Here is a 13,425-nt window from a genome sequence, read left to right as displayed (position 1 = left end):
TCTTTTCTGGGGCATAAAACATTCCAAGCCATTTCTGGTTGGCTGGACAAATTTAAAATAAGCCACGGCTTACTCGAAAAAGTTGTTTCTGGTGAAAGTGGGGTTGTAATCAAAAAAGACTGTACCCATTGGAAATAAACAGTTCTGAAAAAAAAAAAAAAACATCATGGACGACTACGAACCCAAAGACATATTCAACGTTGATGAAGCAGGTCTATTTTTTTAAATATTTGCCGAACAAAGCACTGACTTTTAAGGGTGATAAATGTTTAGGTGGTAAAAACAGTAAGGGGAGAGTTAGTCTTAGTTGGTGCAAATATGGCTGGTAATGAAAAACTGAAGCTTTTGATAACAGGCAAAAGTAAACAACCCCGATGTTTCAAAGGAGTAAAGTCGTTAGAGTTGGACTACAACTACAACAAAAAAGCTTGGATGACAAGTGAAATTTTTGAATAGTCGATTTTAAATTTCGATAGGAAAAAAATGATTTTTCTATTTTCTTTCTATCGAAATTTTCTGTTTTTCAGAAAACAGAATGATTGTCGACAACTGCCCTGCCCACCTTCACTCAGTAATTTCTAAACTTACAAGTGTGAAGCTTGTTTTCTTCCCTCCGAATACCTCTCGTCTAAACTGCAGCCAATGGACCAAGGCATCAACGACTGACGAAGGGCCGGATTTCCCATTAGATACAGTGCCTAGGGCCTACAAAGGAAGAGAAAAATTAAGAAAAAAAAACAACAGCTCACGCTTTTCACTGTGACTAACGAAAAACGAGCTGAGAAAACGTGCGAAATCGACTCTAGTAGCTTCAATTCAATATGCAATCTAGCGACTGTTCTCAAAACTAGAAGAATCGAAGTGATGGTCTCTCCGTCAGTTGAGGTGGTTTGTCATTTATTATAGTTGAAAAGGGGTAAAAATGTCCCCCCCCCCTTTTTAAGCATATTTCGGAATAAAAGTGCTAGGGCCTACGAACACCAAAATCCAGCCCTGGACTGACGAAAACAACGATTAAGAATTGCTTCTCCGAACTACAAAACATTGAGCACTCTTGGAAATAACTATGAGCGAGAGGTTTGATCAATGGAGAAATTGTTCTTGACGAATTTTTAGGAGTTGATAATGACATCATAGTAGTTTAATATCCGAGGGATTCCAACATTTTGAAGAATATTCAAAGACCAACTAGTGACAATATCGACAATGAATTGGGTGGAAATGAGGGCAACGAAGGCAATATAAACTTTCCAAACATGAAATGTTGGCAGCATTTGAAACTTTGCGTCGAGGCCTTCAGTGTGAAGAAAACATATTTGAGTGTTTAAACAAAAATTTTATGAGTGATGTAGAGTAAAATCCAGCGTACAACAAAAAAATAACAAAATATTTTACTACATAATTCTTAAAAGTGTACTAATATATTGTGCGCATCATGTAATTTTCTGAATTTCATTTCTTAATATGTTTGTATTAATCAATTAACTGTTTTAAAATGTTAGAAAATTTATTCATTCCCACTAATTCCTGATTTATTTTTCATCTTTTACTATATTTCTGAATGTTGAGTATTTTTCATTGTTAAAAAGATCATAGTTCTTTATAACGAAATTTCTGTTTAACGATTTTTTTCAGGCGAAAGACTGATTTCGTTATATGGAGGTCCGACTGTATATTGGTATTCCCCCCACCTTGGTACAACAATAAATCCAGCATTGCAACAACGGGTTACCAACGGTTTCTTATCAATAGGTTCTATTAAACACCCTGCAGCTCAGCACTACTTTCAAGATGATTAAAGCTTAATTGATTGCAGGACAAAACTCTTATAACACAAACTCAAACTATTATATTAGGGCCACCCATAATTTCTTATATATGTATTATTATTATTAGCCATATGGTGCAAGGAAGCCTAAGCCTTATACTACACCAGACAAAAAAAAAAAAAAAAAAGAAAATTTCTGAATTACCCCGAGAGAGAGAAAGTAGATGAAACAAGAAAGAGAAGAATGATGATGTCCAGCTCAGGACACTGGGTGTGCCAAGCCCATACTCACTAGATGTGAGCCTCTTATGTCTGTAAACTGCGTGTGTTCTCTGGTCGATTTATCTGTTTTACTTGACGAAAAAAAAAAAAAAAAAACATTGCTATCTATGCCTGAGACCGACTAACTCAGCCACGGAGGAAAAAAGCCCATAAAAGTTCCTCGAGTCATCGACGGGATTCTAACCTGGGGCTTTTTCACTGGTGTGGGAAGAACGTTGACCATACCACTGTGCTAACTGCGCAGACTGATTGAGGGACTTTGCTTTATCCCTCTTCTTCTACTAGAAAATCCTGGGCCACCACTGTTTATGATGTGTATTCGAAGTTTGCTTCTATATACGTCCGCCCACTCAATGTGAGGATTTCTGCTACCTCACTTGCGTTTTGTTTTACCTCACTTGCATTTTGTTTTACTTTAGCTCGGTGCTAGTGGCAATCGACCATTCCCTCGTCAATCGCTTCATTTATCAAGCAGTGTGGTACTACGGTACCTAAAAATTTCGAATTGCGGAAGTGGTTGGGGAGGGGGGGGGATGACTGCTTTAGTAGAATAAAAAATATATACTTCAGTTTACGGTACCCCTCGTGTTCCGCTATGTGACGAACAGAAGATTGCGTAAAGGACGTGAACTGAGAAAAATAGTTGTAATTAGAAGAAAAAAAATAATTATAAGAGGGCTTAAGTCTTTAACCAACTTTCATTTGTGTTTAGTGAAAAAAAGGTTATGTTTTTATGCGACTTCTGGAGAGATTCAAGCAAAACCCGGTAGTTGGCCACGGCCAGGGTGTACCCTAAACTGGAGTTTTAACAAATATACAATTATTACACCAAATATACCAATTATTAAAGGGATTCCTTGTTTGGTGAAAATAGTTAAATAATTATAGTTGCGCTTCTATATATAAATGGAGCAATAGTAACATGTGATATTTATAATTGTCATGTTACTTATAAAAGATCATGCGCACACGTTATACATCAATTTTAATTTCCTACCTTTTCTTATCGAAATGGGCATATTTAAGCCAGTCTTCTGTTTTGCTTTGATAATCAGATAAAACACCAAGTATCTTCTTAGGATTTGCTTCATCTTCAAAAATTCTATGTAATTCTTTAATTAGATCGCTTAAAATAACTGCATTTTTTTGAGTTTCTTCCATTATGCTTATTTTATTATGGTGAAATTTTAATAGCTAACTCTATAAACTGATTTAGTGATATATTTAAATAATGCATTTCTCTTATAACGTGAGCATTTTACTTAATGCATTATGAAGCAGTAATAATTACAGGTGTGTTAAGCGTTTTGCATTTCATGGAATAAAGTGACGCGGAAAAAATATCTAAATCTAATTAAAAAGTAGCAAAGTACCGAAAAATGAAGTTACTTGGAACCATCACGCTTGTTCGAGATAGGAATTTGTATGAACTAGTTAAATAGCCCCAAGAGAATATCACACTCATGTTCGTGCTTAGCATGCCCTAATTGTCAGTAAATCCATGGAAAAACAATAAAAAAAATGCCACGCGCAAGATAAAAAGTTAATGAATAAAACTAATGTTCAGTGATACGTCACGCACCCAATAAGTTTCGATGAGTTAACGCGAAGGTGATTATGGGAAGTGTCACCATATGACAAGTAAAATGCACGTGAAAGGACATGGGTGGCCGATTTGATAACGGGCAAGTATGCTACTTTAGTTATTGGAAAACTTTTTGGAAAACGTAAAGAAAATGATTAAGGCGGTTCTGATTTTTAATATTCATGGGAAACCACGCCTTTCAAAGTTTTATGAATATTACGTAAGTATTTTTAACACGTTTTCATGGAATTGCTAGTATGAAAAAATATTAGACAAATTTATGAAACTTCCAACTTTTATATGTTCTCTAATTATCACTGAGGATTAGATTGCACCGGAATTATTAAACAAAATGGAGTGTGAATTAAAAAAAAATTAAATACAGTATAAATAAATATATTGGGGGTAGGGCGGAATTACTGAAACTCTCCAAGTTGATCATTCAGTGCTGATCACTTCACAACTTGTGAAGATTGGCCACTAATTAACTATCAAGAATTTTTTCTTGATTGATAAAATATTGGCTTATTTCATACTGTTGGAGTAATGCTGAAATTTTATGCAGTGAAAGCCTCCACAAACGTAAATTTGGTAGCGATTTATTTTATGTTTTTATTTTGTGCTACCAACATTCTTTTAAAATTAAGCATAATTAGTAAACATTTTTCATTATAACTAATGGGTATTTTTAGTTGCCAAAAAAATACAATTACAAAATTTTGAATTAATATTTTAAAAAAAAGGAAAAAATTAATAAGCATTGCAGGCTACCGGTAAAAGGTCAAGCATTCACAATTCCAAAAACTGAATATTTTTTCAAATATTAACCTTAAATTGTGGGCTGTCAGGATAGGCAGTACTACCCATGTTACAGAAGGGAGCAATACTGCTGGGTTAACCCTTGTGCCTGAAATGACTACTTTGATCACAATATCCTCATCGTGGCTGTGCACAGAAGTACATTTCATTTTACATTGCAGTTGCTCTGTGTCATAAAGTAGAAAAATTAACTTTAGAAAATTAGTGGTATCCTTACTGTCTAGCATACCTAGCCAACAGTGGATAGAAGTCTGATTGCAAGCCAAGGTTGGCTATAGGTTTATGGGGGACTGAGTGCAAAATAGCTGCACAGGAACAGAGTTTAGTATTCAAAAGATCCTTTCATTTTTTGATAAATAAAAATAATAGAATATTTTATAACATTATAGGAACAAAAGTATTAGGTTTTGTTATCAATTTAAATATTAGATTCTCAAAATATAAAATAAGATAATGATAATATTTGAAGCAGTCTATAAACTTTAAAATAATAATATCCTTTTAGTGTGTGTGTGTGTGTGTGTATATATATATATAGGAACAAGAAGACAAAGTACAAGTTATAACCAATGTGAAAATGCTTCATTAAGGTGGGGACAAGTGAAGTCCACCCATCTACATCCTGCCGTGACCTATTGAATTCTTTACTAGCAGTAATTCTCCATTCTCTTGGTACACATATATCGTGGAATACAATAAAGATTAACATATCAATAAAAAAAGCTTACTCCATTTTACCATTGCAGTAATCAGCAACTCACTGGCTAAAAGAAAACTTACAGTCTAGTCTAAACCTCTTCCCTATAATTTAAATGTATGGCCCCTAATTCAGGAATTCTTTATAACAGTGAAAATTCCACCTTCATTCATTTTACTAACTCCCTCTCAGAGCTGTATACATCTCATTCAAGTCCCCTATAAAGTGGCTGGTTACCAAGCTCTGCAGCCCACATAATTAAATTTTTTCCTCCTATTGTCACCCTTTTGCCGATATCACCATGCTAGTTGTCTGTCTTTAGATCCTTTCAAGAAGCTTAATGCCTTTTATCAGATGAGGTCTCCATACTTGGACAGAGTATTCCAAATGCAGAATGCAGTCTTACAATTGCCTTATACAGTGGTATTGTGACCTCTCTCTCTTTAGGTGTAATTCTCACTGTTATAAAGAATTCCAGAACTAGGGATCTTAAATTCAAATTACAGGGGTTGAGGTTTAGACTAGATTGTAGGAAGTTTTCTTTTAGCCAGCAAGTCGTTGATTGCTGGAACAAGTTGCCCTTGCAGATACAGGGTGGCCATAATTTAAGTATCCCTATTAAGCTCTCTGTAGCTCTAAGTAATAAGCGGAATGCCACCAAAATTAGTGAGTAAACTATTTACGGCATGGAGAGAAGGATCCCATGAAAAACAAAATTAGTTCCAAAATCTGCTGATAAGGGATAATATGGCACTGTACAAGAGGAAAGATATGACAAAGTACCGACAAATAAATAACTAAGAAAAACCGTAATGAAATTATAAATTTTTATTTGTGTTCTTTGCAAAAAAAACAGAAAGAAACTGAATTACACTAAAGTTTTAAATCCAAACTAAAAAGTAAGACACCTAAGAGAGCAGAAATAAATCTGAGTTAATTTAATTTTCCCAGCAGCACAGAGCTATAAAGGCACAATGCAAACATTGCAAGCATATTCTGTAAGTTTACTGTTAACATTATTCCTCAACTACAGCAAAGAGGATGCCTGGATAAGACAATTTTTATGCAAGATGGGGCTCCTTTTCATATCACATGACCAGTAGAGCAGCTTCTCCGGCATCACTTTACTGCAGAAAGAGTCATTAGTCATTTGTTTCCCATTGCATGGCCACCACATTCACCTGACCTTACACCATGTGATTTTTGGCTGTGGGGTCACCTCAATGCCAATGTCTATCGAGGAAGTGTCCCTGACCTGGCTGTCTTAAAGGACAACGTAACACAGCATGTGCGGAACATTACTCCAGATATATTGCATTCTGCAGTTGAGTACACTGTGCATTGAATACAATTTCTGGTCCAGAACAATGGTAATCACATCGAAAACCAACTCCACCATCAGCAACATCATCGACCACCAGGAGTAAATTGTGAGTGAGTTTGGAGCTGTGAAACCATTTCCTCTGGCAGTTTAGTTCAGTTTCATTATTATTTAATAGTGGCATGTGATGCAAGAGAGCAAGCATCTATGCTAAAAAAAAAATAAAAAACACACTTCCACCCATATCATTTGTTCAGCCAATCTTAAGAATTTGTCTAGTTCTTTAAAACTATATAAACTACCCACTTCCACAACAACACATGGAAGTTTGTTCCAATTACCTGCTGGCTGAAAGCAAATTCTGCACATCAATTCTGCTACTAATCTTCCTCAGTTTAAATTTATGTTTCCTCATTTGCATTGTTTGAGCAAGAGAAAGGATGCTGTCAGCATTTAGTTTACTCCTATTCAACGTCTTGAACACCTTGATCAGCTTTCCTTGTAGGTGCCTGGTTTCCAGGCACTGCAAGGAAAGGGATTTGCAGATCTTAACTCTTTCTGGATAAGAGTATTCTTTTTTTTTTTCTCCTCACTAATCTCATTTAATTGCTCTTCTCTGCATCCATTCTAACAGATCATTCTTCCTAAAATGAGGCATCCAGACTTGTATGTTGTACTCAAGATGTAGCCTGACCATTGCCTTATGCATTACTGTAATCACCTCCTGCTGGCAAAATTTCTATATATCATTGACAAAACCCCTTGAGCTGTCCTAGCAGCATGTCTGACTATATGATTACCCCATGTCATTTTCATTCTCCACTAACCTCAGTGTTGTACCACACAGTTGGTATGTCTTGGGTTAGTGTTATTCATATGCAGTACCTCTCATTTGTTAAGGGTAAACTTCAATTTCCACTTCTCAGCTCATCTGCCTAATTTTTATTTTTCTTGTTTCAGTAGCATACCCTAATTACTGCCATTAACCATACTGCCAACCTTCATATCATCTGAAAACTTATACTTTACACCTGATGTATTCCGTTATTAATATCATTAATGACTCGTAAGTTAATTCGTAACTTGGCACCTTTGTTATACGATACAACATTATATATCTCAAACTAGATAGCATTAGTATAGTATATAATGTAATATAATATTGTCAATTAATCAGTAAAATCTATTAATTTTGTTAAACTTCGTTGTCAATTAAATTGTACTTTAAACTAAATACATATAATGACTTAGATTACAAACATAACATAATTAATTAATAAATAACTTGATACGGAAGTTATATAAAGGGAACACGTAGATAATACTTGATACTTAAAAATATATATAGCGTTATAACTGTGTTGGGATACAAGTTTAGGGTTACAATTTTGTACTGAAATTGAAATTTTATTGAAATTAAATAGAAGTCATGACTCAAACCAGAGCAGCAAAGCAAAAGGCTCAAGCTAATGGGAGTGCTGTGGCTCAGAGGAGAACTGAGGGGGACAGTTGCCCTCTGAATCACAGCCTTTTAAAATGCACTTCTTGCATGATGTTTGTGGAGCAATCGGGTATGGGACGTGATATTGCCATGGAGGATGTCTGTGTGTGTGTGCCCGATGCAAGGAGTGTAATGAAATCAGGCGACAACTCAGCATTGTTATGGGCCTACATGAGAGCTTGAAGGACAGGGTGGATGCCCTCGAAGGATCTAAATTGAGGGCCCATCAAGCTCTCAGCTGCCCACATCAACGCCAGAGCTTGCACTTGGTCATCACGCAACACAGCGGCAACCCCCAAGGCAGAATGCGCTGGTCCCACAGGAACTAGTAGTTATTGGTGACTCTATTGTCAGGGAAACGGGGACATGCTTTGTAAAAAGGATAGGTGGAACAGGACTGTGGTATGTCTGCCAGAGGCAAAGGTTGATGAGGTTGTAGAGCGGATATCATCTTTTAAGGGCACAAAAGGTGATATAGTTGTACATGTTGGCACTAATGATATTAAGAGTAGGAGACCAGCAGAATTACTTAACAAGTACAGGTCACTGTTGAAAAAAAGCCGTGAATTAGGGTTGAATTTGAAAGTGTCTGCAATTCTGCCCAGACACGATAGGAGGGAGTATATGATGAGAGCCTTGTCGATCAATTCGGCCCTGGAGAGATTGTGCAAGGCTCAAGGGGTAGAATTTTTTTCAGCCTGGACTGTTCTTGTTAACAGGAGAGACTGCTTCTACATGGATGGGACACACTTAAATAGAAAGGGTGCAAGAATATTTGCTGATGCTATCGAGGCAGTGTTAGGTGGGTCGGAAAACTGCTAGCTTGGGGGGATACAAGGACTAATAGATTAACAGTAGCCACTGGCAGAGGTGAAAGTGATTCTTGCACTGCTTCTATTGGAATGAGCAGAAGCCTGGAAAACAAGATGCAGGATATTTCAGAGACTGCTGGGAGCCATTGTGGTACAAGTAAACACATGGGTTGTGTTAGGGTAGCTAAGAATAGGAACAGGTGCATGTATACTTGCGTGTACACCAATGCTAGGAGTTTGGTAAATGAATTTGAGGTATTGCTCAAAGCATCAAAGGGGGATATTGTTGGGATATCAGAGACATTGTGTCATACAGATATAAGGAATGCAGAATTGGAATTTGGGGAATACAACGTCTACAGAAAGGATATGAAGGGAGGAGGGGTAAAACTATTAGTTAAGAAACACATAAAATCCGAGGAAGTGAAGCCAGTCTGCATCGCTGGACAGAGCAGTGTGGAGTCAGTTTGGTGTGACATAAGCATTGGGAGATCAAAATTGAGAGTAGGAGTGTGCTATAGGCCTAATGGCTCTGATGAGTATAATAAGAAATTGTACAGGGAAATAGTGGGCCAGTAAATCAGAGAGTCTTATAATGGGGGATTTTAATTTCCCAGATATTATCTGGAACTTGTGTTTGGTCACTCACACACTAGCAAGGATTTTGTGGATTTATTGGATGATTGTTTTCTACATCGGCATGTTTGGGAGGCAACTAGAGGGAGTAATACTCTTGATTTGATTATCAATAGTGATTCTTCATGCATTAAGAATCTGCAGATAAAGGAACCACTAGGTGGCAGTGATCACAGTGTGCTGAAGTGTGATTTACTCAAAGAGGTAACTACCATCAGGGGTAAAGGGAAGGGTTATTGCTTTTGTAAAGGCGACTACGATGGATTGAGACAGTATTTAAATTCTATACAGTGGGACCAACTGATGATGTTACCAACAGCAAATTCAAAATGGGACGCATTCAAAGAACTTATCTTGGAAGCTACAAGGCTTTACATACCAACTAAGAAATATTGTTCAAGGTTTAGGCCTAAATGGGTGTCAGATAAACAAATGAGACATATGGCAGAGAAGAAAAATGCATGGGATACATATAAATTAACACGTGACACAGAAGCCTATGATAGATATAAGCTGGTCTGTAACCAAGTCGCAAAGGAGGTTAGGCAGGCAAAAGCAGATTATGAGAAATCTTTGGCATAGGATGCAAAGAAAAACAGCAAAGAGTTCTTTACTTATGTAAACTCTAGAAGGAAGGGGATGAATCAGATTGGTCCACTTGATATCGATGGTTCAACTGTTGATGATCCTGCTCAGGTAGCTAACAAACTAAATGAATATTTTGCATCAACATTCACACATGAGGAGATATTCAGCGAGGGGAATGCCAGAGGTGTATTCAACTCTGGCAGTAAGCTAGATAATCTTGTAATAACTGAGAGTAAAGTGGAGGAGAAATTGTTGAAGATAAACACAAGAGAGGCACCTGGGGTGAATGGGATCTATTCAGTTATATTAAATGTGGCAGCAAAGGAAGTAAGCAAACCTTTAGCCATAATTATGAGAGCTTCCTTGGACTCAGGGCAGGTACCCATAGACCGGAGATGTGCAAATGTGAACCCAATTCACAAAGGAGGAACAAAGGCTGACACAAGTAATTATAGACCTGTGAGTTTAACTTCTGTTCCAGGAAAATTAATGGAAGCACTGGTTAAAGAAGCACTGCAGGATCATCTAGACAAGACTTCAGTTATAGCTCGGACACAGCATGGTTTTGTTAAGGGGAAGTCTTCCTGACCAATTTGATTGGATACCATGATGCAGTCACTAAAGAGCTGGATGCAGGGAATAACTTTGATATTATATACTTGTATCTTAGAAAGGCTTTTGATACTGTTGCACATGGAAGACTGCTGCACAAATTGGAGCAGTGTTGCATTGGAGGCAAATTGCTGCTATGGATAAAGGGGTGGTTGAGGGGAGAAGACAGAGTGGTAATCAATGGACACTGCTCATCATGGACTAATGTTATTAGTGGAGTCCCTCAGGGTTCAGTGTTGGGTCCATTATTGTTTTCTGTATTTATAAATAATATTGATGATGGTATATCAAGCTTAATGTCCAAGTCTGCAGACGACACAAAGGTTGGCAGGGTTGTTAAAGACACTACTGATGCTATGCTGCTGCAACAGGATCTGGAAAGGTTGAGCAGATGGGCTGAGAGGTGACAAATGTAAAGTACTACATATGGGAAACAGCAACCCCAGAGCGACATATCAACTCTGTGGTACTACACTGACAATGGTAGAGAATGAAAAGGACCTGGGGGTAATTGTGCAGGCAGATATAAAGTTCTCTGAGTAGTGCAGACGGCTGCAAGAGTAGCTCATGGTGTCTTGTCAATGATATACGGGACTTTTTCTAGCAGGGATAAGGAGGTGATTATTCCCTTGTATAAGGCAATGGTCAGGCCAAGCCTTGAGTACTGTATACAGGTCTGGAGGCCTCATTTCAAGAAGGATGTAAAGCTGCTGGAACAAGTACAGAGAAGGGCAACAAGATTTGTGAATGGAACAAAGGGTTGCTCTTACAAAGAAAGGCTTAAATTTTGCAAATTACAGTGTCTGGAGACTAGGCACCGGCGAGGTGAACTGATAGAGGTGTATAAAGTCTTGAATGGTTTGAGCATACTCGATGCTGATGGGATTCTTCCTCTTGCCCAGAATAATCACCTGAGAGGGAATAAATTCAAATTGAGGAAAGACAGATGTAGGATAGATGTGCGGAAATTTGCCTTTAGCCAGCGGGTAGTTGGTTGGTGGAACAGACTTCCATCCTTTGTTGTGGAGGTTGATAGCCTAAATAAATTTAAGGTTGAGGTGGACAGGTATTTCGAACGAACAGAGGGGTGAAGTGGAAGTTTTTTTTTTTTTTTTTTTGGCTGATGCTGCATAAACTTGCTTTCTTGCATCATATGCCTCTACTAATGCTAATAAATACAGAAAACAACAATTGGCCCAACACTGTGAACCTTGGGGAACTCAACTAATAATATTAGTCCAAGAAGTGCCATGTCCATTGATAACCACTCTGTCTTCTCCTGCTCAACCTGCCCTTTATCCTTTATCAGTTACTACTATGGATAGTAGTAACTTGCCTCCAGTGCCACACCACTCCAATTTGTACAGCTGTCTTTTATATGCAACAGTATCAAAAGTTTTTCTGAAATCTAAGTGTATGATGTGAACATTATTTTTTTGCATCCATTTCCTTTGTTACTGTATCAATCAGATACATTTCTAACAACTTTTCTAATTATTTATAATACCTTATCATATGACTATATTTCTTTTTCTATGAAATTTGTCCTCTGAATACATTTTTCAGATGATAATTGTTTATAATATCAATGATCAATTTAACAAAAATTAATGATTATCCCAAATAAATTTATCCCATGAATATTAAAATTTATTAATTTTTCAATAAAGCTGATTTTTATATGTCAGCATGCTCCCTGGAGGTACACAACTGTTTAAGGTGATATAAATAGCAAGTTCAGATAATGTTTACTGAGGTTGTGTTGTTTTGTGTATATTTGAACTTAAAAACTTGGAAGCTTCCAAGAATTTTGAATTTCCTGTGCAAGAAAAAACAGTAATGAATGATAGAATTCAGGTTAATGCATTAAATAAAAGCTCAGTAATTAATATTCACACATAGTATTACAGTAATCTGGCAGTGAAGTATTTCCAAGTGCTGATCTCATGAATTTTATTACAGTATTTTCTATGCAATATAAAAATTTGTTTTTTCTTTTTCTTGTGACATTGCAGTAATGTTCTCATTCTTGTTTAACATCCTTGTTTATCATGATACAAAGTATTTAATAAAATAAACTTATCTCAAACTGCATATGGTTTATATGAAGTCCTCTATGAGAATATTGTGACTACCTCAAATGCAAACTGCTTGTGAAAGTTTGTGTTAAAGAGCAAATAATTAGCAGTCATTAAGACATTTTCAAATGGCATCAGACTAACCATTTTTTAGTTAGGGATTAAAGGTTTATTCATTATGCAAGCAGGAAATCCAATTTTGGGTCATACTTTACAGACATGATACACAGATTCCTCAAACACAGATAGCCCAAGTTATCCTCAAAGTGATCCTTTGACCCAGTCACTTTATTATGAAAAGATTAATAAATACCCATACCATTGATGACTTCAAATCTGTAACTTTCCACTTGCAAACTGTTGGTTTGTTTGCTATTTGCTTGGATAAATTACCAAGTTCATATATATATATATGCCTTCTCAGAAAACTGATGGTAAATCTTTTTCATTAGTGTAAGAAGAAGAAAAAGAATGATAAAATTTATTCAGAGTAACTGTATTTTGAGTCTGTGGCATAAATTGGCACATATATTAGAATTATGTGGATATTTTGATTTCAATTTATTTATTCATAGATCCAATTCTGTTATTATTTTATTCTGAGCCATTTGTATGTTTATTTATTGGTTTGGTGGCTTGTAGCAGCAGAATTAACCACTAGATGCCTTCTGCTTTATCTGTTAGCTAATCATTTAGAAGCCATTTCAAAATAATCCTAGTAATTTT

General features: G+C 36.5%; 2 protein-coding genes across 3 annotated transcripts in view; one reads left to right on the top strand and one right to left on the bottom strand.

The window, feature by feature from the left end:
• LOC150075208 (extended synaptotagmin-2-like) overlaps window positions 1-3,211 on the bottom strand; it is a 301,413-nt gene extending 298,202 nt beyond the window's left edge. The window contains exon 1 of the mRNA XM_090388399.1: window positions 3,048-3,211. Within this exon, the coding sequence (XP_090244525.1) occupies window positions 3,048-3,211 (164 nt within the window). The remainder of the gene's footprint in view (window positions 1-3,047) is intronic.
• A 438-nt stretch (window positions 3,212-3,649) lies between these two features.
• LOC150075207 (AP-3 complex subunit sigma-2-like) overlaps window positions 3,650-13,425 on the top strand; it is a 68,068-nt gene continuing 58,292 nt past the window's right edge. The window contains exon 1 of one of the 2 annotated variants that reach the window (XM_090388254.1): window positions 3,650-3,855. In XM_090388254.1, coding sequence (XP_090244380.1) covers window positions 3,787-3,855 — 69 coding nt within the window. In that variant the 5' untranslated portion in view covers window positions 3,650-3,786. The remainder of the gene's footprint in view (window positions 3,856-13,425) is intronic. The other variant, XM_090388251.1, reaches the window with a different exon arrangement.

The sequence above is a fragment of the Mastigoproctus giganteus genome, chromosome 14, assembly GCF_048544385.1.
Source record: "Mastigoproctus giganteus isolate SK-2022 chromosome 14, ASM4854438v1, whole genome shotgun sequence".
NCBI lineage: Eukaryota > Metazoa > Arthropoda > Arachnida > Uropygi > Thelyphonidae > Mastigoproctus > Mastigoproctus giganteus.
This window is presented reverse-complemented; position numbering and strand designations above follow the sequence as displayed.